Genomic DNA, 24778 nt, shown 5'->3' on the forward strand with positions numbered 1-24778 from the left:
ATCTTTAAGTAAGTACACAGCTCAAAAGATCTTATTACACTGTCACCTTTTAGTTAATTTGTGTGTGTGTGTGTGTGTGTGTGTGTGTGTGTGTGTGTGTGTGTGTGTGTGTGTGGTGTGTCTGTAGCAGAAAAGTACATTGTGGGAGATGTACAAGGAAAAGGAGGCCAAGTCATGCCTTTGCATCAGAAAGGAAAGAAATAAAAACAAAAACAGACATTATGCTAGCTATATAGATGGTAGACAGAGTCAGAGAGAAAGAGACCAGATACAGAGAGGCAAAAAGAAGCATCCACACACATAGAGAATAACAGTGTTGAGCATCCCCTTTGAGATACACCCAATGATGCCTCTCTGAACTAAGTTCCATTATGTAAATCTCCACCACATCAAAGCAGACACTTGCTTCAGCTCAGACCCTGAGCTCATGGAGATGGTGTAAATCTAAACTATAAAGCAATAAGTTGTTAGTGGCCATCTTACCAAATGCAATCTACAGTGAAATTACCATCAAAATTCCAATACAGTACTTTACAGCTATTTACAGAACAAGTCTTAACTTCATAAAGACCCAGGATAGCTAAAATAATCCTGTACAATAAAAGAACTTCTGGATATATCACCACCGCAGATTTCAAACTATACTGCAAGGCAATAGTAATTAAAACTGCATGGTATTAACAAAAACACGCAGGATGATCAATGGAATAAAACTGAAGACCCAGAAATAAAGCCTCACATATATGGAAATCTGATTTTCTACAAAGTCAAAACCATACAATGGCAGAAAAAAAAGCATCTTCAACAAGTGATGCTGGTCCAACTGGATGTGTGCTGCAGAAGAATGCAAATAAAATAGTATATTTTTAATGAACAGTATTGTCTCATGCACAAAATTTCATTCTTAAACTATTAAAACTTTATATTATACAGCTACATGTATCCACTAGTAAATTAACACATTTATAATTCTTATTTCTGGGTAAGTCAATACCATTATTTATAGACAAAAATAGGAGAATTAATAAATACTTGCTATGGCTTTGTGCTTAAATACTGGAGATGGATTATGATTAAAGCATTTAGTTTTTGTTAAAGTAAAGTTACTCCTTTCAGTGTTTCCCTCCAAATAGTAACTTTTAAGAAAGGAATTAGTTTCAAAGCTAGTGAAGAGTCATACAATGTTGCAGATATATAAGACACAGAATTAGGTGATGGACACTTTTGTCATTCCTTGATATCTGTTTTTATGAAGTACTTATAGTTAAAATTTGTATATCCCTAAAATGCTTTATTATTCTGGTCATGAAGTCATTTATACAACTTCTAAACTCTGATTGAACTTCAGTTTTTATATTTTGATCTTGCATGGCTAACTAGGGAGAATCAGGCTGCTCTCAGAGCTGGAACTTACTGACCTTCTAATATCACCAACTGTCCAGATTCTGAAACTGAACACACAAATATCGTAATGAGTTTTCTTCATGGTTTTTTTTTTTTTTTTTTTTTTTTTTTTTTTTTACAAAACACCAGAAGCAATGTACTAGATTTGTGGTGCTGTTGGTTACTGTAGGCATTATGATAGACACAGCAATCATGCATGCAGAAAACAGAGGTAAAGTATAAAAAATACATTATATTGTTGGTAAATTATAAATAAAATACCCAATAAAGTATAGCAAATTCTTAAATATTCCATTTAGAGGATGGTATTTTAGGGATGATGTGCCACTGAAATTTTACTTACTATATTATAGGACATTTGAGCCAAGTTATCTATTTATGATTATATACTCTTATGTAAGTGATGAAAATGTAGCTGTATTTATAATACTGTGTCAATGGGTTCTCCATGCTGCATTCTACCTTCTAGGGCACTACATTTTACAGTCTTCATTTTAAAATCTGTCCTGCATATCTACATCTACACCTATGTCTATATCTATACCCATATCTATAAATCTACCTTTACATCTGCATCTGTATCTGCATCTGTATCTGTATTTATCTCTATCCCTATATCTAACTCTATCTCTATCTCTGACTCTGTCTCTGTCTCTGTCTCTGTCTCTATCTACTCTCTTCATCTCTCTATGACTCTCTAGGCCATAACTGAAAGCCAGGTGAGCAGAATCATCCTGTGAAATGCTAGTATCATGTTTCTTAGGATGCAACACTGCCCTACCAGTCTACATATCATAGCAGTTCGATTTTATGGTTGCTATCATGTTCTCATTCAGATTCCTTGGAATAGCAAATCTGAATATGATTTAAATTGGAAATTAGATGACAACACTAAGGGAAAATAAGGGCAAAGATATGAAGGAAATGTTTATTCAGAGCTACAGTGTTGCTAGACATGTCAAAAAGTATTCTCTTTGCTATACCTGACTCTCACAGAAATTCAATGGAAGGTGATAATATTTTATTATTAATTTAAAAGGAAATGAAGGTTCTGAAAAGCTGTAACTATATTTATACCTGAAAGGAATTTAAGAATGCAAATATGTACTTCACCCAACTGCAGATTTCAATCTTAATCACATGACAGCACGCCCCTATGTATTGCCATGACTATTTGCCTGCTCCTTTCTTTAATGTCTATTACATCTTTCCATTGTAAGGAACTGGCTCTAGTCCACTCTTATTTATTTATTTAATTATTTATATTTTTAACATATTTTATTAAATTATTCATATTACATCTCAATTGTTATCCCATCCCTTGTATCCTCCCATTCCTCCCTCCCTCCCATTTTCACCTTACTCCCCTCCCCTATGACTGTGACTGAGGGGGACCTCTTCCCCTTGTATATGCCCATAGTGTATCAAGTCTCTTCTTGGTAGCCTGCTATCCTTCCTCTGAGTGCCACTAGGCCTCTCCATCCAGGGGACATGGCCAAATATGGGGCACCAGAGTTCGTATTGAACAAAAGATAAACTAAGCACACCAAGAGGGTGAGTAGTTTAAATCAGACAGGATCGTTAAATACTGGAGGGGCAAAATTCTGTTGTGATTTCCACTGATTCCATTATTAGAGCCAATGCTGTTTCACAGTTCTTAACCCATAGATGCCAAGAAATATCTTTCTCTGTCAGAGGAAAGGGAAAAGTACATTAATGACTACCATGATATCTTCTTTGTATCTTTTGCTTTAATTTCTTCAATTCACAGAGAAAGCATGTGTACATTAATGAATGCCATGATTAATTTATATATATATATATATCCTGCAGTGAAATTTATTTGATCTCCTTGCCCTGGCTACAGGCATCTATCTTTCCTCAATCAAATCTTATAAGCCCCTATAGAATCACAGCAAGACTCGTTTTCCCAATCAGTAAACAAAAAAAAAAAAAACCACAAAATAGATTTCCAAAGTGGCTGTACTAGTTTGCATTCCCACCAGCAATGAAGGAGTGTTCCTCTCTCTCCACATCCTCGTCAGCATGTGTTGTCACGTGAATGTTTGATTTTAGCCATTCTGATGGGTGTAAGATGGAATCTCAGAGTTGTTTTGATTTGCATTTCTCTGATGATTAGAGATGTTGAGCATTTCTTTAAGTGTTTCTCAGCCATTTGATATTCCTCTGTTGAGAATTCTCTGTTTAATTCTGAGCCCCATTTCTCAATTGGGCTATTTGGTTTGGTGCTATCTGGTGCTACCTTAGAAAACTGGGAATAGGGCTTCCTCAAGACCCAGCTATTCCACTCCTTGGAATATACCCAGAAGATGCTCTGGCACACAACAAGAAAATTTGTTCAACCATGTTCATAGCAGCCTTATTCATAATAGCCAGAACATGGAAACAGCCTAAGTGTCCATCAGTAGAAGAATGGATAAAGAAACTGTGGTACATATACATTATAGAATACTACTCAGCTATTAAAAATAAGGAATTCCCAAAATTTGTGGACAAATGGATTGAACTAGAAATGATCATAATGAGTGAGCTAACCCAGAAGCAGAAAGACTCAAATGGTATATACTCATTTATAACTGGACACTAGCCCAAGGGGCAGGTCCCATGAAAATCTGCCCCTACCAGGAAAGTGGGATAGAGGTGAGAACATCCTATTGAGACTCTAGGTGAGAAAAATATAGGGGATAGGGAAGTAAGTGGATCCAGAGGGTCCTAGAAACCTACAAGAGGAACATTATGATGGGTGGATCTGAGCCCAGGGGTTCTGCTTGATCAAAGGCACCAACCAAGGACAAATCATGCAATCATCATCAAACCCCTACCCAGATCTAACCAAGGGACAGAACATTCTCCACAGTTAAGTGGAGACTGGGGACTGACTGTCACAGGATCTCTGGTGCCCCATATTTGGCCATGTCCCTTTGGTGGGGAGGCCCAATGGCACTCAGAGGAAGGAGAGTGGACTACCAAGAAGAGACTTGATACCCTAGCACCATATTCAGGGGGAGGAGGTCCCCCTTGGTTACAGTCATAGGGAAGGGGGATTTGGGTGAAAGTGGGAGGGAGGGAGGAATGGGAGGATGTATGGAATGGGATAGAAAATGAGATGTAATATGAAATATTTTATCTTTCAATAAAAATGTGTTTTAAAAAAACCCACAAAATAAAGACCTCAGTAGAGAGGAAGCTGTTTGACTTTCAAAGGGAGAACAAAACATGATGACAAAATCTCAGAAAAAAAAACCCTCTAAATTATAAGCATCATAATGTCTTTTATTTTGTAGCAACAAACCTGCCTTACTGAAATTCTAAGAGCTGCTTTTATTGTGTTTTTTTTTTCAGTCCAAAAAATATTTTAAACTTGTAATCAATTTAGTAGGCACCTGGAACTGCCCTCTGTACCATTGAGAGATTTGAACTAAGTGCCATACAATATGTCCCTGAAGCTATCCTTTCAAAAGCCAGTGAGATGGAAGAGAACAACAGGGAAATCCTGGATGACATTAGATGTATACTCACCAAGATAAGCAATTTTCCATTAGTTATTCTCATTCATAAAAGAAGTGCATTCTGTAAATTAAAAAAAACCAAAATGAAACACTTCACCTTTCCATAGTGAAACATAGATATCTGTTTTGTGGAGAAACTTCTCCTAAGAGGGTGGTTCTCAACCTGCCGATTATGACTTCTTTGGTAGTTGAATGACACTTTCATGAGGTCTTACATAAGATATTCTGCATATCATACATTTACATCATGATTAATTACAATAACAACATAAAAGTTATCAAGAAGCAACAAAAATAATTCATGGTCACCAAGGATGAGGAACTGTACTAAAGGCTCACAGGACTAGAAAATCTGAGAAACACTGCTATTAGCACCAACCTTCTCTGCATATTAAATCACCATCTGGCCCTCATACATATGAGATTTTCACATATAAACTATATGGAGAATGGATTTAGCTGAAATTTATAATAGAATGGTGGTCCCTATCAGCTTCTGTGAAACACAAATGACATGTAAGAGTTTCCTGAGTGAGAAGTAGGCTCTAGCTTTTCTATTGCCCCAGAGTCAAATAGAAATTTCGTACTTTTTCTCTGCTTCTAGAAGATCATACTTTTTCTGTGATCCATTACACAATAGAACAAATGCTTATGAGTCATGATCATACTTTCTGAAAGACTAACTGCTTGACAGCTTTCAGCTCTAGCTGAATGAGGGCCCATTCCTATGATGAAAGTGGTACATATCTGAGTGTATTTCTCCAATTGAACATAGAAGGAACAAGAAAAGGGGAACACTAACAATATACTCATCAAGGAACTGGCTATCACTTTGATTTATAGACCTATTCAAGAGCAAATATGAATGTAGAGTTCCCCAGCTGACCATCTCCTGCTCTCTTCAAATCAAATGACAATTACTATAAATGTTTGGCAATGTTTAGCCTTACCAATTACCTAATAACTAATATAGCCTACACTATATATCATGTCAGAACTTTGAAGTGGTGAATAACTGGAAAATATAAACAGTAGATGTTTAGTTTGAAAACAAATTTACAGTGTACTTCAATAATACCCTACTTACTTCAATGAAAAGTAATGAAAGTCAAGTTATTATCATCAAAGTGTAAAACTCTGATTCACTAATTCTTGTATCCTAACAAGAAATAGAAATTTCATAATGTTTCATGAGTTCTAGACAGACCTGAGAAAACAATGTTCACAGTGAAAGTATAGCCAATCAAATCCAATTACTATTTGAATCCACAGCCTCCAGAGCATTCAGAGAGAAGGGGGCAAGGTTTTGATGTGATATAGATACACTGAATTCATTTATAAAATTTCATATGGATTATTAAAATTTAAAAATGTTAGGATATATTTTCTAGTTTGTCAAGATGTCTTACAATGCATCATAAGCCCCAATATAAATTTTCTTTTTCATAGCATGATCATGAATATGTTCTGCATGTTTTCATTTCTCTGTGTCTAACAAGTCTTTATTTGTTCTATGACCATTTTAACTACATACACCCTTTATATAGTATATGTATTAAAGCCATAGGACTTTTTCATTTTTAAATTTTTTTAATTAATTTATTCAGATTACAACTCAGTTGTTATCCCTCACTTGTATCCTCTCATTCCTCCCTCCCTGCTGCTTTCACCATATTTCCCTTCCTTAGGTCTGTGACTGATGGGGACCTCCTCCCCCACTATATGATCATAGGCTATCAAGTCTCATCTTGGTAGCCTGTTTATTGTTTCTCTAAGTGCCACCAGAGCTCCCCACCAAGGGGAGATGATCAAATATGGGGCACCAAAGTTCATGTCCAAGTCAGCCCCTCCTCTCCACATAACTGTAGAGAATGGCCTGTCCATTGGCTAGACCAGAGTAAGGGTTCGATGTTTACTACTTGTATTGTCCTTGGTTAGCGCAATAGTTTGAGCAGACACCCCTAGTGTTAGTCTCCTATTGCAAACATAGATGGATATCATTAATAGTGTCAGGTGTTGGCTCTCTTACATGGGGTAAGTATCAAGTGGGGTCAAATATTGTTTGACCCTTCCCTCAATCACACATATACATACATGTACATATACACATGCACGTGTTTGCACACATTGACTTTCATACAAACCCATAATCACAAATACACACATGCACATACATACACAGATACGAACACTGAAGTAACTGTCTTGTTTCCGTGATAAAATACTTTTAACATAAGCTTATTTTAAAAAATTATGATAGTTTATGCACATTACATCCTAATCTTTATCCTTTCGCTCCTTTTTTTTAATCCCCTCACTCTTATATTCCTGTTCACACCCTCCTTCCCTCTCCTGCCCTATTGTGCTCCCCTATACTACTGATTGGGGAGGGGACACCTCCTTTTCTGCCAATTGACCACAGCCTATCAGGTCTAATCCTGATAGCCTATATCCCCTTCCTCAAGTGCCCATAGGGTCTCTTGAAATTTGCAAGCAAATGGATATAACTAAAAATGATCATTCTGACCCAGAAGACATGAATGGTGTAAACTCACTTATAAGTGAATATTAGCCCAACATAGATGTCCTTTGAGAAATACCAATAAGAGGGTAGATCACTGAGAGTGGTATAGAAGAGTGAGGGTATGGAAGAACTAAGAAGGTTCAAGAGCCACATAGGGAGACCATCAAAGCTGGCAGATCTGGACCCAAGGGGGCCTACACAAACTGAAGTACCAACCAATGACAATTTATGCAAAGGCTTCTTAAGGGAGAAACAGATTTCTTTTTCTAGCTCACTTCTATGTGTACAAGTAAGGATTAGAATTACTTGAATTTCTGAATGAATTCCAACTCATAAATTACAAATATTTCCTTCTTACCAAAGTATCCCCAAACTTTTTCTACTGCTTTTTAATTTATTTTTCTAATGAATAATGCCTGTGTACATACTTCAGAGTACTGTTTCTGTTCTTTATTTGTTGTCTTTCCAAATAAGGTCTAACTAAAGTCCTTGAAGAAGTGCTTCAACCTCTTTCTTTATTAATATTCATCCAACAACTACAAAAGGAACCAAATATACAGACAACAAAATTCAGTATAATAGAGTGGTATTAATAGCATCCTGTGCTGACTCGTAAGTGTGGAAATATTGCAGTTATTTGTGATCGTAAATTTGTGTTCTTCTAATGTAAACTTAGGGTGATTTTCGCTTTTCTATGTGAACGTGGGCTACACTTAGAGATAATTTATACTTTCTTTGTGTGTATGTGTGTGTGTTTGTGTGTATTTACTTGAATATTCATATGTATATGTATATACACATGTGTGAATGTGTGTATATGTATCTATATCTACATGTATGTGAGAGAGAAAGAAAGCATTCAAAATGTTTCTGATAATTACTTTCTGAATTTCACAAAACACAGAATGAAAAAATATGTCAGGAAAACAATTCTTATATCTATAAAAAAAATAAGAATACAAGCACCCAAGAAGCTTTTAGAAGATAAAACAAGTGAGAAGAGGGTAAAATTTTCCATTTGACTAGACTAAGAATCAAGAAGATGCCTCTTTGGGCATGTCAAGAATAAGTCCATTGATTTCAACCAGGTAGCTTTAGATTTCAACTTCTGGACTCCCGAAAACCACATTCACTTTGTAAGAAGAGGGCACATTCCGGTCTTCAAAACTGTAAATTTAGAGTTTGTATATTATCTCATCTTTACTGATGGTTCAGCATAAAATCACACTCTCAGTAGAAAGGGTTTGTAGGAAAAAGTGACTTGAACATGATTTAAATATCATTCATCAAGTGACAATACAGTTAAGACAAGAAGGGAAAATATGAGAATGTGGCTCATAGGAAGTCAAAGGTAGCAAGATCAGCACTGAGACCAATCTAGGATTTTCAATAGAAAGGCTGGTTGTCCAGAAGGTGGGATATGTATATGAGCAGTGGAACAGCTGTAAAGTGAGTAACAGTCCTTTATGGGGTAGAAAGTAAGAGACTGCATTCCAATGAACTCTCTGCTGTAGGAAACCGATGTCTTAGAGGGACAGTACATAAGGTAAAATCATCAGGTTGACTAATGATGCCTTCCTGCAAACACATTACAAAGTACCTGAGAACATCGTAAAGGAATCATAAAACAACAGTCCTTATCAATTTGCCAAGTGGACTAAAGTCATTGGTATTGACAATCACTTGGGCTAAAGACAGCAGTGGAAGAATGAAACAATGGTCAGGAAATAGAAAACTGATAAAGCTGGCTCTAGGAATAGACAATTAGGTCTACCTCAGAAAGTACTCTGTATACAACACTTACGTGCAGATAGAGATGCTGGCATGCATGAGCTGCAGAGACACAAACTCCACGTCACATTTGGAATGCGTTGGTTGAGACTGTGAGATTTATGTTGAGAAAAGGGTAGACTTTATGGAGATTACTCTCCCATCAGGCTCCCCTTTCATAAGATACTGTTTTCAGAAAAATGACTTCAAACATTAGGACCAAGAAAGACACTATCCAGAGGTGGACACATCTAGAGGGGGAATAAGTCTGGCAGGTCTGAATGTGCTATGCTTCTTGACCCTCAGCCAGACGCCAACTCCTCCTGATCATATGTTAGAATTCTAGGTGCAGGGGCCTAAACAGGTCATAGAGCTGTCTTTAGAATATAGGCTTGGAAAAAAAAGTCATGATGCCACTCATGTTACCCAGCACAACCATGTGCTTTAGAAGAAACAAACGATATATACTTGAGGCTTGTGCATGATGTGTAAAGTGTGATTAGTGTCCACAGAGATGGAGAATTAGGAAGTGAATTTATGGTTTCCAGAAGAAGATAATGTTAGTCTACAGACATGGTGAATCTCTATAGAGCCTCCATTACATAAATCAAAGCTTTACACACCTTACTTACTCAGTGGGGTTTCAGAGAGGATTTAAAAAGATATTGTTAATTAATTTGTAAGAGAGGACATGCAGGAAGGTGAATGTACCTGTGAGAGGTATGTGTGCTTATTCAATAAAATTCCAGATTTCAGAGTGAGTAACGTCCATAAGACTTAATTAACAGGTAGGTTTCTGAGGCCCTCAAACTATTATTGCTGTTACATCTACTGCTAAATGTACACCTGAACTATCAGTTGTGACACAGTGTTGAAGACAGTCATGAAGGTTAGGGTAAGTTGAGGAGAAGATTCACTAATCTATTTTTTGTTCTATCATTCATGTATATTTTTACACCCCCTTCCTTCTTTTCATCGCCTGTATCCAAACCAAAGAATGCCAAGAAAGGAAAGGAGAGACATCACTGAGTCCAACCTTATTTTCTCTCACATTAAGATCAATAAGAACTTAAAACCAGCTCTTCACTCCCAATGACCAAAGCAAGAAAGCAACCAAAAACCTACCCTACCCTCTTAGGGGAAATGGGTGTTGTTTGCTTAAGGTTTCTTCTGGCTGATTGGAGTAAATAATACTTTTGTATGGGCCCAAATAAAATTGGGGGAAATGGTTAAACAAGCTAGGAATAACATTTGTGGTTCAGTTTCTAAATGTTGAGAAATTCCAGGCTTAATTAGAGTCCCGTGTGGAGCAGTCTGAAATGATGGACCAATTGGGATTTGAAGCTTTCTTCGAACCTGTCCTTGGAGCTGTCCTGTTCTGATGAGGTATAGCAGCTGAAGCAGTTGGTGCTGGAACATGAATGATGCAGGATGTCATTGTCCAACATGTTGAGAAGAATGAATCCTGTCAGGTCTGATCCAATGTCAGTGTCTGGTTCTTTTGTTTTGAAAACATATAATTTATCACAAGCATTATACAGTCCTAAGATTATGGGGTTGAAGACCAGATAGTTTCGTTTTACAATTAAGCTTAGTCATTTAGTGGTTAAGCTATTTTCAGGTCGAGATAGATGTTTTAAGTTGATAGTGATGAGATATGACAGTTACATTCAGAATTTTAGACTCAACAAGATAGAAGAGATGTTTTCTTCAAGGCTGTCAAATACAAATAGCCAAAACATCACACACACACACACACACACACACACACACACACACGCACACATACACACAGCTCCTATTGTTTCATGAATTTTCTTGCTGTAGGCAGTTTATTGTATTATATGTGCAATAATATAAGTGTATATATAAAAACATTTAATAAAAAATTGTAAAAATAAAGAAAGTAAGTTAGGCTTAGATTGAGGTGAAAGCATATTCTGTGTTGATTGATGTTAAGAGATTAGAAGTCATTTTCGAGATAGCTTGTGGAGAATTGTCAATTATGGTACTATAGTCTATGTATTAATTCCAGCAGTAAGCATAACAAGATATAGTCATTTAGGGAACTGTGGTACGATTGTTTGTGGTGAAAAAACTTCTGACATAATTTAAGGCCAATTCTTAGCAAAGAATAAGGTGTCATAGGTCTAGGGGAGAGGAATAGGTTGAAAGACAGTGGAGGAGAGAATAGGAAGATATAAGTGAGTGAATAACAATCGGGATTTAATCTGAATAAATTATTTTAAAATAAAAATTCATAAAAAACTTTAAAATTCAATAATAGGCATTTCAGCCAAAACACAATTATTTAATGTAAGTTCATAAAAATATGTGCATATATTTACACTTATATGCATATATCTGAGTACACACACATCTACTTTCAGAAGAACCAAATTATTGAGAATCTATAACTCATTGAAAATATAAATATTAAGATATCAGGGCTGGAAAGATAGATCAGAGGTTAAGAATACTGATGGCTCTTCCAGAGGTCCCAGGTTCAATTCCCATTATCCATTTGGCAGGTCACAATTCTCTATAACTCCAAATCCAGGGGATCTGACACCCTGATACAGGCATAAATGCAAGCAAAATACTAACACATTTAAAAATGTAGAATAAGTAAATAATTACAAAATCAGAAGTTGTTATTTTTTTATATCTTGAATTTAAGATATTATAATTTATCTTTAAAAGCCTTGAGGAATCTTTCTTTTCTGATCACTTTATAATATGGGAACATATTTGTGCCACACCTTTTGTGAGTATTGTGTAAGCCAAAAGTATTGCAAATAAAAATGAGTTTTCTGAAAGAAATCTCCATTGTAGGTAGATTAGTAAGAAAAAATAATATCAGTGGCGAAATTAATTTAATAAAGAGGAATATGAAGAAAAGCTTCTATTACAGAAATCCAACCTCTTCACACTTTACTAATTGGTGAAGCATCTGAGTGGATCCTAAAGACATATGCTAAGGGATCCGTGAGAGAGCACATGCATGTAGGGGAAAGGAATTAAATCCAGGGTATCAGCATGATGCTGAGATCAGCATTACCTTCCTAAAAGATATTTGACAGTCAGGCTTTTGAAGTCCCTCACACCATTCTTGCAGCTGTATCTTCTTTTGAATGCACACCAGAGCTAACTGGTTGCCCTATACTTTCAGGCAGCACATACTCTCTTTCAACAATATGAAGAAATGTGGGTGACATTGAAAGGGAAAATCCCTCTATGTTGACTGGCTGCCAGGATCTGGAATCCACTATGGAGGTGAATTTTGAAGAGTTGTCACTTGTTAAAGTTATTTTTATTAAAAGTTTTTGTTGTTTTTGCTTCTTTGTTTTTGTTGTTCTTGTTTTACCTTGCTCACTGGATATCTTGACCCCTTCCTCACTCTGGGAAGTCATTGAGACCACAAATGTTTGTCCCCATGTTTAGCAGGAGTCATGCCTGAAAGACACTCTTCTCAAAGCAATTTAGCTTCCAAAAATCTTGCTTGTGTTTAAGAGACATTTTCATTTTTTACCTAAATAAACTGCCTCTCTGTGGTTTATATGTATCAATTTTTGTTTTTCTGTGGTTGGCTGGAAGTCTTACTGCTCTTGTAATTCTTCTAGCAAGGAAGTTTTACTCTCTAATTAAGTCCTTGCTGGATTACAATAAATTCTACTCTACTTGGAATGCCATTTGTTACAGCTATTTTTATAAAAGAGTGTTTGTTACTCAATTTATCTCCTAGCCTAGCTAACACACAAATAATTGAGAATATTTTATATTTGTTTAATAATAAGATTCACAGTGCAAGAACTGAGCAGTTATTACTCAAAGGTTAATACTGTAAGGTAATTTGTCTTACTTTCAGCACACATCCCAGTGGTACTTGCGCTTTGTACCTTGCCTGTGCTCCAGCTCCATTCTGATGTTTCTTGGATTTCTACCTGTGTCTGAATTCTCTGGCTGAATCACCTATTTCTTCTAACTCCTCCTCCTCTGACTGTCACGAGCCAAACTCTACTCTCTCCCCTTTTCGAGGATTGGCTGTAAGCTGCTTTATTGACAAAGAAGGGATCAATGGGAGAACAGAGTTTATACAATACTGAGATAAGAGTTTTTCAAATTAAGGCTTGCCACCAGATATGGGGAATAAGAAGTCAGCAATTGAATTACACAATGAGCTTATGCCAACAGCCATAGTGTATAAAATATACTCACAAGGGAAGTAATGAAGCAATTGTTTTTGTAGCAATGAACTTGTACTGTAATGACCAAATTCAAGGAAAGATTCCATACTTCATTTTCTTTGTTTGTTTTGTTTTGTTTTGTTTTAGGTGCAGTGAACTTTATTGATGGTATTCCAGAGAGTAGGGCTCCCTGGGCCTCTCCCATTATTCTGGGGTCTTGGATGGAGACTATGAGGGGAGATCTCAGTGTCAGGGGCTTAGTTGGAACAGGGACTCCTCAGCAGCCAAGGGCCTCTCTCTCTTGCCCTCTTGTCCTTGCTGGGGTGGGTGGTCCAGGGCTTCTTACTCCTTGGAGGCCATGTAGGCCATGAAGTCCACCACCCTGTTGTTATAGCCAAATTCATTCTCATACCAGGAAATGAGCTGTACAAAGTTGTCATTGAGGGCAATGCTTGCCCCAGCATCAAAGGTGGAAGAGTGGGAAATGCTGTTGAAGTCTCAGGAGGACACCTGGCCCTCTGTAGCCCAGGATGTCCTTCATTGGGCCCTCAGATGCCTGATTTACCATCTTTTTGATGTCATCATTCTTGACGGGTTTCTCCAGTCTCCATGACAGATCCATGACGTACATATTGGGGGTAGGAACACGGAAGGCCATGCCAGTGAGCTTCCCATTCAGCTTTGGGATGACCTTGCCCACAGCCTTGGCAGCAGCAGTGGGTGTAGGGGTGATGTTCTGGGCAGCCCCACAGCCATCACGCCACAGCTTTCTAGAGTGGCCATCCACAGTTTTCTTGGTGGCAGTGATGGCATGGACTATGGACATGAGTCCTTCCATGATGTCTAAGTTGATATGGATGACCTTGGCCAGGAGGGCTAAGCAGCTGGTGATGCAGGAAGCATTGCTTACAACTTTGAATGAGTCATACTTCTTGTGGTTCATACCCATCACAAACATGGGGGTATCGGTAGAAGGGGCAGAGGTGATGACCATTTTGGCTCCACCCTTCATGTGGGCCCCAGCCTTCTCCATGGTGCTGAAGACACCAGTAGACTCCACAATGTGTTTGGCACCACATCATCCTATTTGATGCTAGCAGGATCTTGCTCCTGGAAAATGGTGACGGGCTTCCTGTTGATGACAAGCTTCCCGTTCTCAACCTTGACATGCCACAGAACTTGCCGGGGTAGACCATGTAGTGGAGGTCAATGAAGGGGTCATTGATGGCAACAATCTCCACTTTGCCAGACATGAAGCAAGCCCTGGTAACCAGGCCCCAATACGGCCAAATTTGTTTACTCTCACCTTCACCATCATGTCAAGGGATGAGGCTGTCACTGCACGAGAAGATGCAGCTGTCTCTGGAACAGGGAGAAGCAGAGAGCCACTTACTTCATATTTTAAGCCACTGCACCATCATTGATTTGTGAGGCCATAGGATCTAGATCTAAAGGAGATTTTCTCTTAGATATATCTGATGTCTTTCAAACTGAGTTCTAAATATCTAAATTAAGCAGGTTTATTATTACAACTTGCAACTTAGTTTATAGGGAATCACAATAGTCAGTCACTACTGGCAGACATTCATGATATCACTATGGATAATTTACTAATGCTGTGGCATGGTGGTCAAATTCAATAAGGAAACATCTCTGTCCAAAAACATAATGAAAGAGATGATGGTAAAGTTTAAGAGACTTATAAAATAGAAGTAATTATGGACAACAATTTTCTCCTACTTTGACATGATTATTTGTCTTCAAGAGTCAACACGTAGGAAAAAGAAAAAAAGTCCTCCAGAAACAGGTAAGTATGTGGTAATAAAACTTATGTACGTGACTTCTTGCTGTAGCACGGTTGTACATGCCCTTGGGGCTATCTGCTAGAACATATATGGGGAAAACTAGATGAATGCATGACTCCAGTGAAGCAGCTCTCCAGTCAGCACTCATTCTGTTTGGGAACTCCTCAGTGATGAAGTTGCCATTGAGTCAACCGCACTTCTGTAAGTTAATTCTCTCTATGCCTCTCTGAGTCAAAGAATTCAGTTAAGTTGTTCATTGAGTTTGTTTTAATGGAGGTCATAGCGATCTTTGATGTTCAAATTGCCTGAAGAGGTATACATGCATTGTTTACCAGGAGAAGAACTTAGCATAGACTTTCTAATGAAGGAGAGATAGACAAGTTTTTTTGTTTAGATCACAAGTGAGGGAATGAGAAAAAGACCTGTGAGAGAGCAGGTGATGTTTATCATCTTAGAAGTCAAACCACTGGGTGGGGGAGATTGGTTGGTAACCAGCTGAAAAACATCTTTGAACAAATTCCAAGGGGAGGTATAAATGTGAGCCAAAAACAAGAGTCAGGGCCTTTGGAGACTTGGGATAGTTTTGGCTGTCCATCACTCTACTTTGAGATGCTCCTAAAGCGGACTGCTCGAGGGAAGGCTTTGGGGCTCCAGGCTTTGGCTGAGGTTCCAGGTTGTGAGCGCTCCAGGTTCCAGGAGAAGAAAATCCTGCTGATTATGCCAGGAGAATCGTTCCTCAGAACTGATATCCTTATGATTTCATTATTGTACTCTTTAGTCCCCTTTTCCTATTGTTTAGGTTAGTCAGGCTATAAGTGAGGTACTCTTGGTTAGTAAGTTCCTAAAAAAATATATATTTGTTAAGAAAAGTTGAGCTGTCCATTGGCTAGATCTGGGTAGGGGTTTGAAGTTTACGGCCTGTATTGTCCTTGGCTGGTACCATAGTATGAGCGGGACCCCTGGGCCCAAATCTGCCTATCATAATTTTCTTCTTGTAGGTGTCTAGGATCCTTTGGATCTTTCAACTTTGCCATTTTCCCATGCTTCTCTCATCTAGAGTCCCAACAGGATGTCCACAGTTGAGTGGAGAATGAGGTCTGACTTTCACATGAACTCTGGTGCCTCATATTTGAGGAAGTCCCCTGAATGGGGAGACCTGGTGGCACTCAGAGGAAGGATAGCAGGCTACCAAGAAGAGACTTGATACCCTATGAGCATATACAGAGAAGGAAGTCCCGCTCAGTCACAGTCATAGGGGAGGGGAGTAAGGGGAAAATGGGAGGGAGGGAGGAATGGGAGGACACAAGGGAGGGGATAACCATTGAGATGTAATATGAATAAATAAATAAAATTTAAAAAATTTTTCACACAAAAAAAGATACAAGTCAAGAGATAAAAATTGAGATGTAATCTGAATAAATTTCCCAAATTAAAAAGAAAAGAAGAAGAAAATTGAACTGGGCATGGTGGCACACAGCTTTAATCTCAGCACTTGGGAGGCAGAGGCAGGTGGATCTCTATGAGTTCAAGGCCAGCCCTGTCTACAAAGTGAGTCCAGGACAGCCAAGGATACACAGAGAGACGCTATCTTGAAAAACCAAGAAAGAAAAAGAAAGAATGAAAATTGAGCCTACATTCTAAGATCTTTCAAAATTATTTTCTTGAAAGCAACTGTACAAGGGCATTGATAAAACTGTACTAGTAGCTTCAACATATTTTAGCTTAATGTTCAAATATAGCTTCAGTTGTCTATTGAAAAGGGAGAAGGAGGAGGAAAGAGTTACTAGTATGTAATTAGTAAAACTAATGTGGATCATTAAAGAGCTAAGAATGTGTAAAATACTTTCCAGAATAAATAAGAAAGACCTATAGGACAATGCTTTAGAATGTGAGAAATAGGAAATTTTTAAGGATGTAAAGTCAGGAAAAACAAAATTTTGGTAATGTGTATTGTATATAAATCTTCTTCTTCTTCTTCTTCTTCTTCTTCTTCTTCTTCTTCTTCTTCTTCTTCTTCTTCTTCTTCTTCTTCTTCTTCTTTTTCTGTTTGGTTTTATGTAAGTTTTTGTATCAGGATAAATCTGAAGAATTTTAAGTTCTGGAACCTGAAATAGATGAAGATGGCAGACTGTGTCTTACTATGTTTTCAGATTAGGAGAATACAAATAATATCACAAAAGGCAGAGTAATTGGGTGCTGATAAAGTGCCAGATTTTGTAGGAGAGTTTAAAAAAAAAAAAAGCGAGGGGAGATATTTTGAGATAAAACAGGAGGACATTTTTATGGTTTTTTTTTTTTAGGTTTTCATGCATGAGTATTGTGTTATATTACTCACTCAAACCTTCAAAAACCCTTTCCCATAGTCCTTTTCAAGATCAAGACCTTTTTTTCTTTTATCATTTTTGTTACATTTATAGATACACATAACCATATAAATAACCTTCTTAGTCCCATGAGTGATGCTAATATGTCTATGATTTAGGACCGACTGCTTGGTATTGAATAGTCAATTAAACATTCTGGACCTGTAGCTCTTATATTCATTCTTCTCTTACTCTATGATGTTTCCTCCGCCTTACTGGTAAGTCTCATGTTGTGGTTCTTAATGAATAGCAATTTTGAGGTTGAAGCTAACTCTTAGCATTGTCAACACCTTGCAAAGTGAGTGTTTTAGAGAGAAAAGAAAGCAGATCAAATCAAGCTTCTAAAGCATTTACTATAATATCATAGTGACAAATTGATTTTTTTCCAAGTAATGATAATGACATCTAAGACACTGAGTCTCAGAACTGTGGCTGTGTTCTCTGCCTGAAAGATATGTAGTGTTCTCTCTGTGACAAGATGACAGACAAAGGACTGAGGGTTGGTGTTCTCATTTCTACATCAGCCATTAGTAAGCCATTGGAAAACTTCTTTGACCATGTAAGCCTTATTCTTCAGATTATAATTATGATAATGAAATCTGCTCACACAATCAGTATGAAGGTCAACTTTAAGGAAAATAATTTGAAGTTTCTGATGAAATGGTAGTGTTAAAGTTTGACCAAAAGTTAGCAATTCCAAGCTGACATCCTAATTTAGGACAGCAGTCTCTTCATCTTGTGTGTTAATAATCATCATTCTTTATTTATTGTCAAACATGTAAAGGAGTCAAATATATAAACTCTGCTATATTTGTCCCATCAGTGTTCAAAATGTTAAAAGTTTAAATACTACAAATTCATCAAGAGTTTGGTGACTGAAAATGAGTTTAAACTCTGAAAGTACTAAACCATCTTTAAATTATACAGAAAAAATACAACTACTTGCCTAAGTACTCCCTTCAATTTTACCTGTTATTCCAGGTATTCAATACTAAATCATTTAGTAAAGAAATCTTTGTACAGATAAAACTTTCTAGAGACAGTTGTGCCTTGAATATCTAGAATTAATGCTTCATCTTTATATGGCTATTGTTTCTATGTAGCAGGGACAATCTTGCTGCTGTTGATATCAAACTTACTCCTGTGGGAGAAAGCTGCATCAATTCCTGCATGTCAAGGTGAAAGGGGAGGCTGTATGGATCCCCTTTCAGAAACATTTAATAATGCCATCAGAAGAGCAGAAACCATTAGAAATCTTGCTGATAAACTATATGAGAAGTTTGTAAGTACCTCATCCTTTATGCTAATGTTTGGATTGCATTAGTACCTGAGACATTAAACAACATAACTCAAATATCAGAAAATGTACCTTCCTTTGTAAAGGACTCACAGATTACGGAGACATGGACAGGGTCATTGCGACAGTTTCATGAAATTTCAAAACAAATATTTTTTCTATATTTTATCTATTTTTTTCTGAAAAAAAAAAAAAACTATGGTAGAATCTTTAAAATGTGCCTGGGAATGAGCTTTCATTTCCTATTATTGCATTCAAATTCATGAATTTCCATTGGCTATGTTCATTTAGCACACTGCATACATTTACTGTAAAAGATGTGCACTGCATAATCTATACATTTAGAACACAGATAAGAGAGGGAGAGGGAGGGAGAGAAAGAGAGAGAGAAAGAGAGAGAGAGAGAGAGTGAGAGAGAGAGAAGGAAAGAAGGAAAGATGAAGGAAAAAAAGGCATTTAGCTTTCAAAAAGCACCTAAACACTGGGAATTGTGGTCCAAAGATTTTCAGGTCTAGAGTTTGTCCAATATCTTTTTCTTTCTTGCTGATTGCTACACATAATTTCTCAAGGTCAGAACATACAAAGGAAGAAAAAGTAGGCAAACTTTCAATATGACAGACATCAGGAGAATGTGACGCTGTTTGAAGTAAACATAACTTCATGTTGTTGTTGGATTTTATTGACTATATCTTAATTTTCCCCTTTTAACATGCCTCAGTTGGAGGATGCATTCTCATCCAGACAATTTCTGTTCATTGTAAGTACCTCACTTCTTTCTAGCTGCTTTCCAAAGGAGCTTCATGAGCTTAGATGAGAAAGTATTACAAATTATTTTCTTTTCTCTTCTTAACTGACATTTTTCAACTTCCTAACCCTCACAATAACCTATTAACTTTCATGAATTAGCTCATTACTAAAAACAATTAAGATCAGGGGATGGTGGACAAAGAGGGAGAGTAGGCCCAGGAGGAGATTAGGGAGGGGAAAATGATTGGGATGTAATGTGAATATATAATTAAAATTTTAAGATTAAAAAATAAAAATAATTATATTATTATGATATATTTAAATAAATTCAACATGTTATTAATCATATAATGACTAATGCAATTCATAACATTAATTAATAACTTTAAAATTTTTCTACTTACAGTTCACTGTAAGATAGTCTATTATTTTCCATGAGTGATATTGTCACAAGTCACAAATTTCATTCTAAAATTACAAACTTTGTATTACACACACACACACACACACAAACACAGAGTTGTAAATTAATACATTCATAATTCTGATGTTTGGTTAAGGAAATATCAGTATTAAGAGACTAAAAATAGAAATATTTGTCAATATATGCTATGGCTTTGTGCTGAAATACTCAAGAAATATAATTTAAATGTTTTTTTATATAAGTTTAATCCTTTCAGTGTTTCTCTACAAATAGTAACTTTTGGAAAGATGAGAATATAGTAAAATAGCATTGGAGGGCTTTGAAATGTTAGTAAAGAGTCAAATTAAGTTGCAGATACAGAAACAGATTTAGGTAATGGGTATTTTCGTACTTCCTCCATATATGTTTTTATGAGGTACTTATGGTTAAAATGTAGATATCCATCAAAAAGCAAAATATTCTGATTATGAAATACAATTTCTGAACACTAACTGAATTTTGTGTGTGTGTGTGTTGTTGTTGTTGTTGTTTTTGTTTTGTTTTGTTTTGTTTTGTTTTGTTTTGTTTTCAGTTTTCAGAACTGGCTAAGGGAAATAGGGCTGCTAACATAGCCAGAAATAGCTGCCACTCTAAGAGCATTATCCTGCCAGGTTCCGGAACTGAACATACAAACATCAGAGTGAGTTTCTTCCTTCCTTTCTTTCTTTCTTTCTTTCTTCCTTCCTTCCTTCCTTTCTTCTTTTTTCTCTTGTCAAGACAAGGTTTCTTGGTGTAGCCCTGGTTGTCCTGGACTCACTCTGTAGGCCAGGTTGATCGACCTGTCTCTGCCTCCAGCATGCTGTGCCACCATACCCAGCTTTTTCAAAGTGAGTTTCCTTCATGGGTTTTTCACAAAACATCAGAATCAATGCATGGAATTTGTGGTGCTGTTGGTTATTGTAGTCTTTATGATAGCATATCTGAATATGATTTAAATTGGGTATCATATGATAACAATAAGGGAAAAAAGGACAAAGCTATTAAGAAAATAAATCTTCAGAGCTACAATGTTGCTAGACATACCAAAAGTATTCTCTTGGCCTTGCTATATTTGAACAAAACAAAACAAAACAATGTGGGAAAGACTAAGCTTTGTCACAGGTGGAAGCAATCTTGGCGGGCTTTACCCTTGCACACCCTATGAATACCTTGTGACAGACTGAGTGAAGCCATCCTGGGCCTGGAATTCAGGAAGCAGACCTGGGGACCCCACCTGGACTATTGTTTTTCTAATTGACCCTCAACTAGAGAAGGAGACTGCCCTTCTCATGTGACTCAGGCAGGAGGGGAGGGGAGAGCAGCAGCAGGTTGAGCAGCAAACAGACTGGACCAGCACGCAGGCCATAGAGACACCTAAAGACCAGTCCCCTGGAACGGATACCGGAAGGTTCACTCTTTTTTCCCTTTAACCTTTTTTCCTTCTTATGTAAGCTAGTTGGGCTGTATAATAAAGTTTAATTGTTGAGAAAAAGAGCCAACAAAACAAAAATAACAGAAGGTGGTATTGTTTAAGTAAGTGATAAAAGGAATGGAGGTTCAGAAAGGTTGTACAGGATATTACACTTGAATGGAATTCAATGCAAATGTGTACCTCATCTAACTGCAGACCTCAGGCTTAATCACATGACAGTCCCATGTTTTGCCATAAACTTTTGACTGCTTCTTTCCTTAATGTCCTTTACATCTTTCCATTGTAATGAATGAGCTCTTGTTCACTCTAATTTTCATGACCATGGGGAATACTAAGAACATCAAAAGAGGTAGTAATTTAAATTAGATATGAACATTAAATACTAGAGGCACAAATTCTGTTTTAATTTCCACTGCTTCCATTATTAAAGCCAATGCTATATCACAATTGTTCATCCATACACACCGGCAAATATCCTGCTCTGTCATAGGTTACAAGAAAACACTTTAAGGAATACCATGATCTCATCATGGTAGTTTTGTTTTAATTTATTCAATTCACATAGAAATCATTAACATGTATCTTATTGAATGCAATGATTTATTGGTGTATATGAACCCTTGAGTGAAAATAATTCGAGTCACTTGCCCTTGTTAGAGGAATCTATCTTTGCTGAGTCAAACTTATTAGCCCCTATTGAGTCCCAGAAATACCTGTTTTACTAATCAATAGACAGATGTCAACATAATCAAGATCTCACTAGAGATAAGCTGTTAGAAAATCATAGGAGAACAAAACATGATGACATAATCTCAGAAAAACTCCTAACTTATAAGCATCATAATTTTATATTTTCTGGCCAGTAGACTGATTGTTTAAACTTTACATTTCCATACCATGTAATATCTACATAACATACGTCAAATATACACTTAAATGCATGCTTTAGTTCAGCTTCTTCACATGAATATTACATACAACAAAGCTGCTTTGCTCTATTGTGTTTTCTCAGACCAAAAAATATGTAAAATTGTTGATCAACTTTGTGGGTGCCTGGAACAGTCCTCTGTTTCATCTAATGACTAAGCTGAGTGCCATGCAAGGTGTCCCAGAAACTATCCTTTCAAAAGTCAAAGAGATGGAAGAGAACAACAGGGAACTCCTGGATGACCTTAGGTGGATACTCACCAAGGTGAGGAATTTCCTATTAGTTATTCCCATTTATAAAGGAGGTGGGTTGTATAAACTTATAAAATGAAGTAAAACATCTTATCTTTCTAGAATGAAATACAAATGTCTGGTTTTGTGGACTATCTTCTCCTAGGACCACAGTTCTCAACCTGTGGTCCCAGATTCTGTGGGGTGTTGCATATGATCTATCTTGCATATAAAATATTTACATTATGATTAATTACAGTAGCAAACTGGGAGTTGTAAAGCAGCAAAAAAAAAAAAAATACTTTTATGATTAGGAGTCACCACAGCATTAGGAACTGGATTAAAGAGTCACAGTATTTAAAAGGCTGAGAACCACTGAACTGAGAGAATACTGTCAGCCTCAACTTTCTCAGAGACACTTTTCATCATCACCTACCCCAGAGATTAGAAAGAAACACAGCTGTTCCTCTTAGGCACTTAGAGAACATTTTTCCTAGGCAGAGTGAAAAAAAAAAAAAAAGCTCAGCTTTTTCTATCACAGTCATCTCTTGGCTCTGCGTATTAAATCACCATTTGACCCTCATCACATAAGAGATTTTCATACATAAACTTTATGAAACATAGATTTAGTTGAAATATATAAAAGAACGGTGGTGCCTTTCCGCTTCTGTGAAACACAAAGGGCACGTAAGAGTTCTCAAATAAGACACTGATCCTATGGTAGAAAAAAAAGGACATTTTGCCCAGTGGATAGTTTACTACATTTTAAGCCATCTCCATAAGGAGGTTCTTTCTGTCTACCACAGACAGAATCTGCCTAAAGATGGGCAAGCTTAGATGCAGGCAGAGTCGATGGCCAAACTCTGCCAATTCAGAGTAAGAAAGTCCTCAATAGTTCTGTCTTACAAATATGTCTGTCAGATATATTGGGTCAGAAGGCTGAAGATGATGCTCCAACATTTAGAGAGTTTTGGGTGACTGATCAGGTAGCAAATTGTCTCTGTCACCTTCTCATTTGGGAAGCTGCTGACCTGCACTCCCTGTATACTCAGCTAATCAAATTTATTTTTTCTCAAGTCTCTAATGGGGTGGAAGACTGGACAGTTTAGTTTTGCATATAAGCTTAGTTGTTTAGCAGTTAATATGTTCTTAGGTCTAGATATATGCTTTAATTTGATAATGTTTAGATATGTAGGTATTGATTCACTTCAGAATTTTATAATCACCACGACAGGAAAGATGTTTTCTTCCAGGCCGCCAATACAAATAGGCAAAACACTAAGAATGTAATATTTATATAATTCCTAATTGTGTCATGGTCCTTCTTGTTGTAGGTAGTTTATTGTATATATGTGTATAATACAAATGTACATGTAAAAAGTAAAAAATACTTAATAAAAAAGCTGATACTAGCTCTTCCAATGTCCTAGAGTCAAATAGAATCCTCCTACTTTTCCTCTGCTTCTGGGAGGGTATACTCCCTCTGTGATCCATTACATATTACAACAAATGCATATTAGTCTTGATGATACTTTCTAAAAGACTAACTCCTTGAGAGCCTCCTGTTCTAGATAAATGAAAGCCCATATGTATGATGAAAGCAATACATTTCTGAATGCATTTTCCCAGTGAACACAGAAGAAGCAAGGGGAAAGGAACACTAACAATTTAATCAACATGTCACTGACTATCATTTTGATTTTTAGGCTTATCCTACAGCAAAGATGATTGAAAGATTCCCCAGCTGGCCACATCTTTCATTGTTAAGATCAAGTGGAGAGAACAATCAATTTTTGGCAATATTTAACCTTTCCATCTGCATACACAGTGATATACTCCAGACTATAAATCATCTCAGAAAATTGAGGTGTCTAATAACCATGAAAGACTGCTAAATGCACATCTACCCTCTCTGCTTTGAAGGTGATTCATGATACTCCATTCTTGAGAAGTTTCTGATAATATTATATCTTTGAATGCATGCTTGTGTAGAATTTGTCCATTTAAAAAATATTAAAAACACTCTCTTTAAAAATGTCCAAATCTGAAATTCCTATTTTTGTCTTGTTTATTTAATAGAATGACTATGGTTAAAGGTAGATTGCCCCATCCAATTTAT

General features: G+C 36.8%; 1 protein-coding gene and 1 pseudogene across 1 annotated transcript; one reads left to right on the forward strand and one right to left on the reverse strand.

The window, feature by feature from the left end:
• Positions 1 to 13757: 13757 nt before the first annotated feature.
• LOC127186947 (glyceraldehyde-3-phosphate dehydrogenase-like) lies at positions 13758 to 14730 on the reverse strand (annotated as a pseudogene).
• Positions 14731 to 15390: 660 nt separating this feature from the next.
• On the forward strand, positions 15391 to 24554 carry LOC127186948 (prolactin-8A4-like). Its single transcript, XM_051143220.1, has 4 exons — positions 15391 to 15421; positions 18687 to 18865; positions 22514 to 22693; positions 24366 to 24554. Exons 1-4 carry the CDS (start codon positions 15391 to 15393, stop codon positions 24552 to 24554), a joined length of 579 nt encoding a protein of 192 aa, XP_050999177.1.
• Positions 24555 to 24778: the final 224 nt, after the last annotated feature.

This window comes from Acomys russatus, chromosome 3, assembly GCF_903995435.1.
Source record: "Acomys russatus chromosome 3, mAcoRus1.1, whole genome shotgun sequence".
Classification (NCBI taxonomy): domain Eukaryota; kingdom Metazoa; phylum Chordata; class Mammalia; order Rodentia; family Muridae; genus Acomys; species Acomys russatus.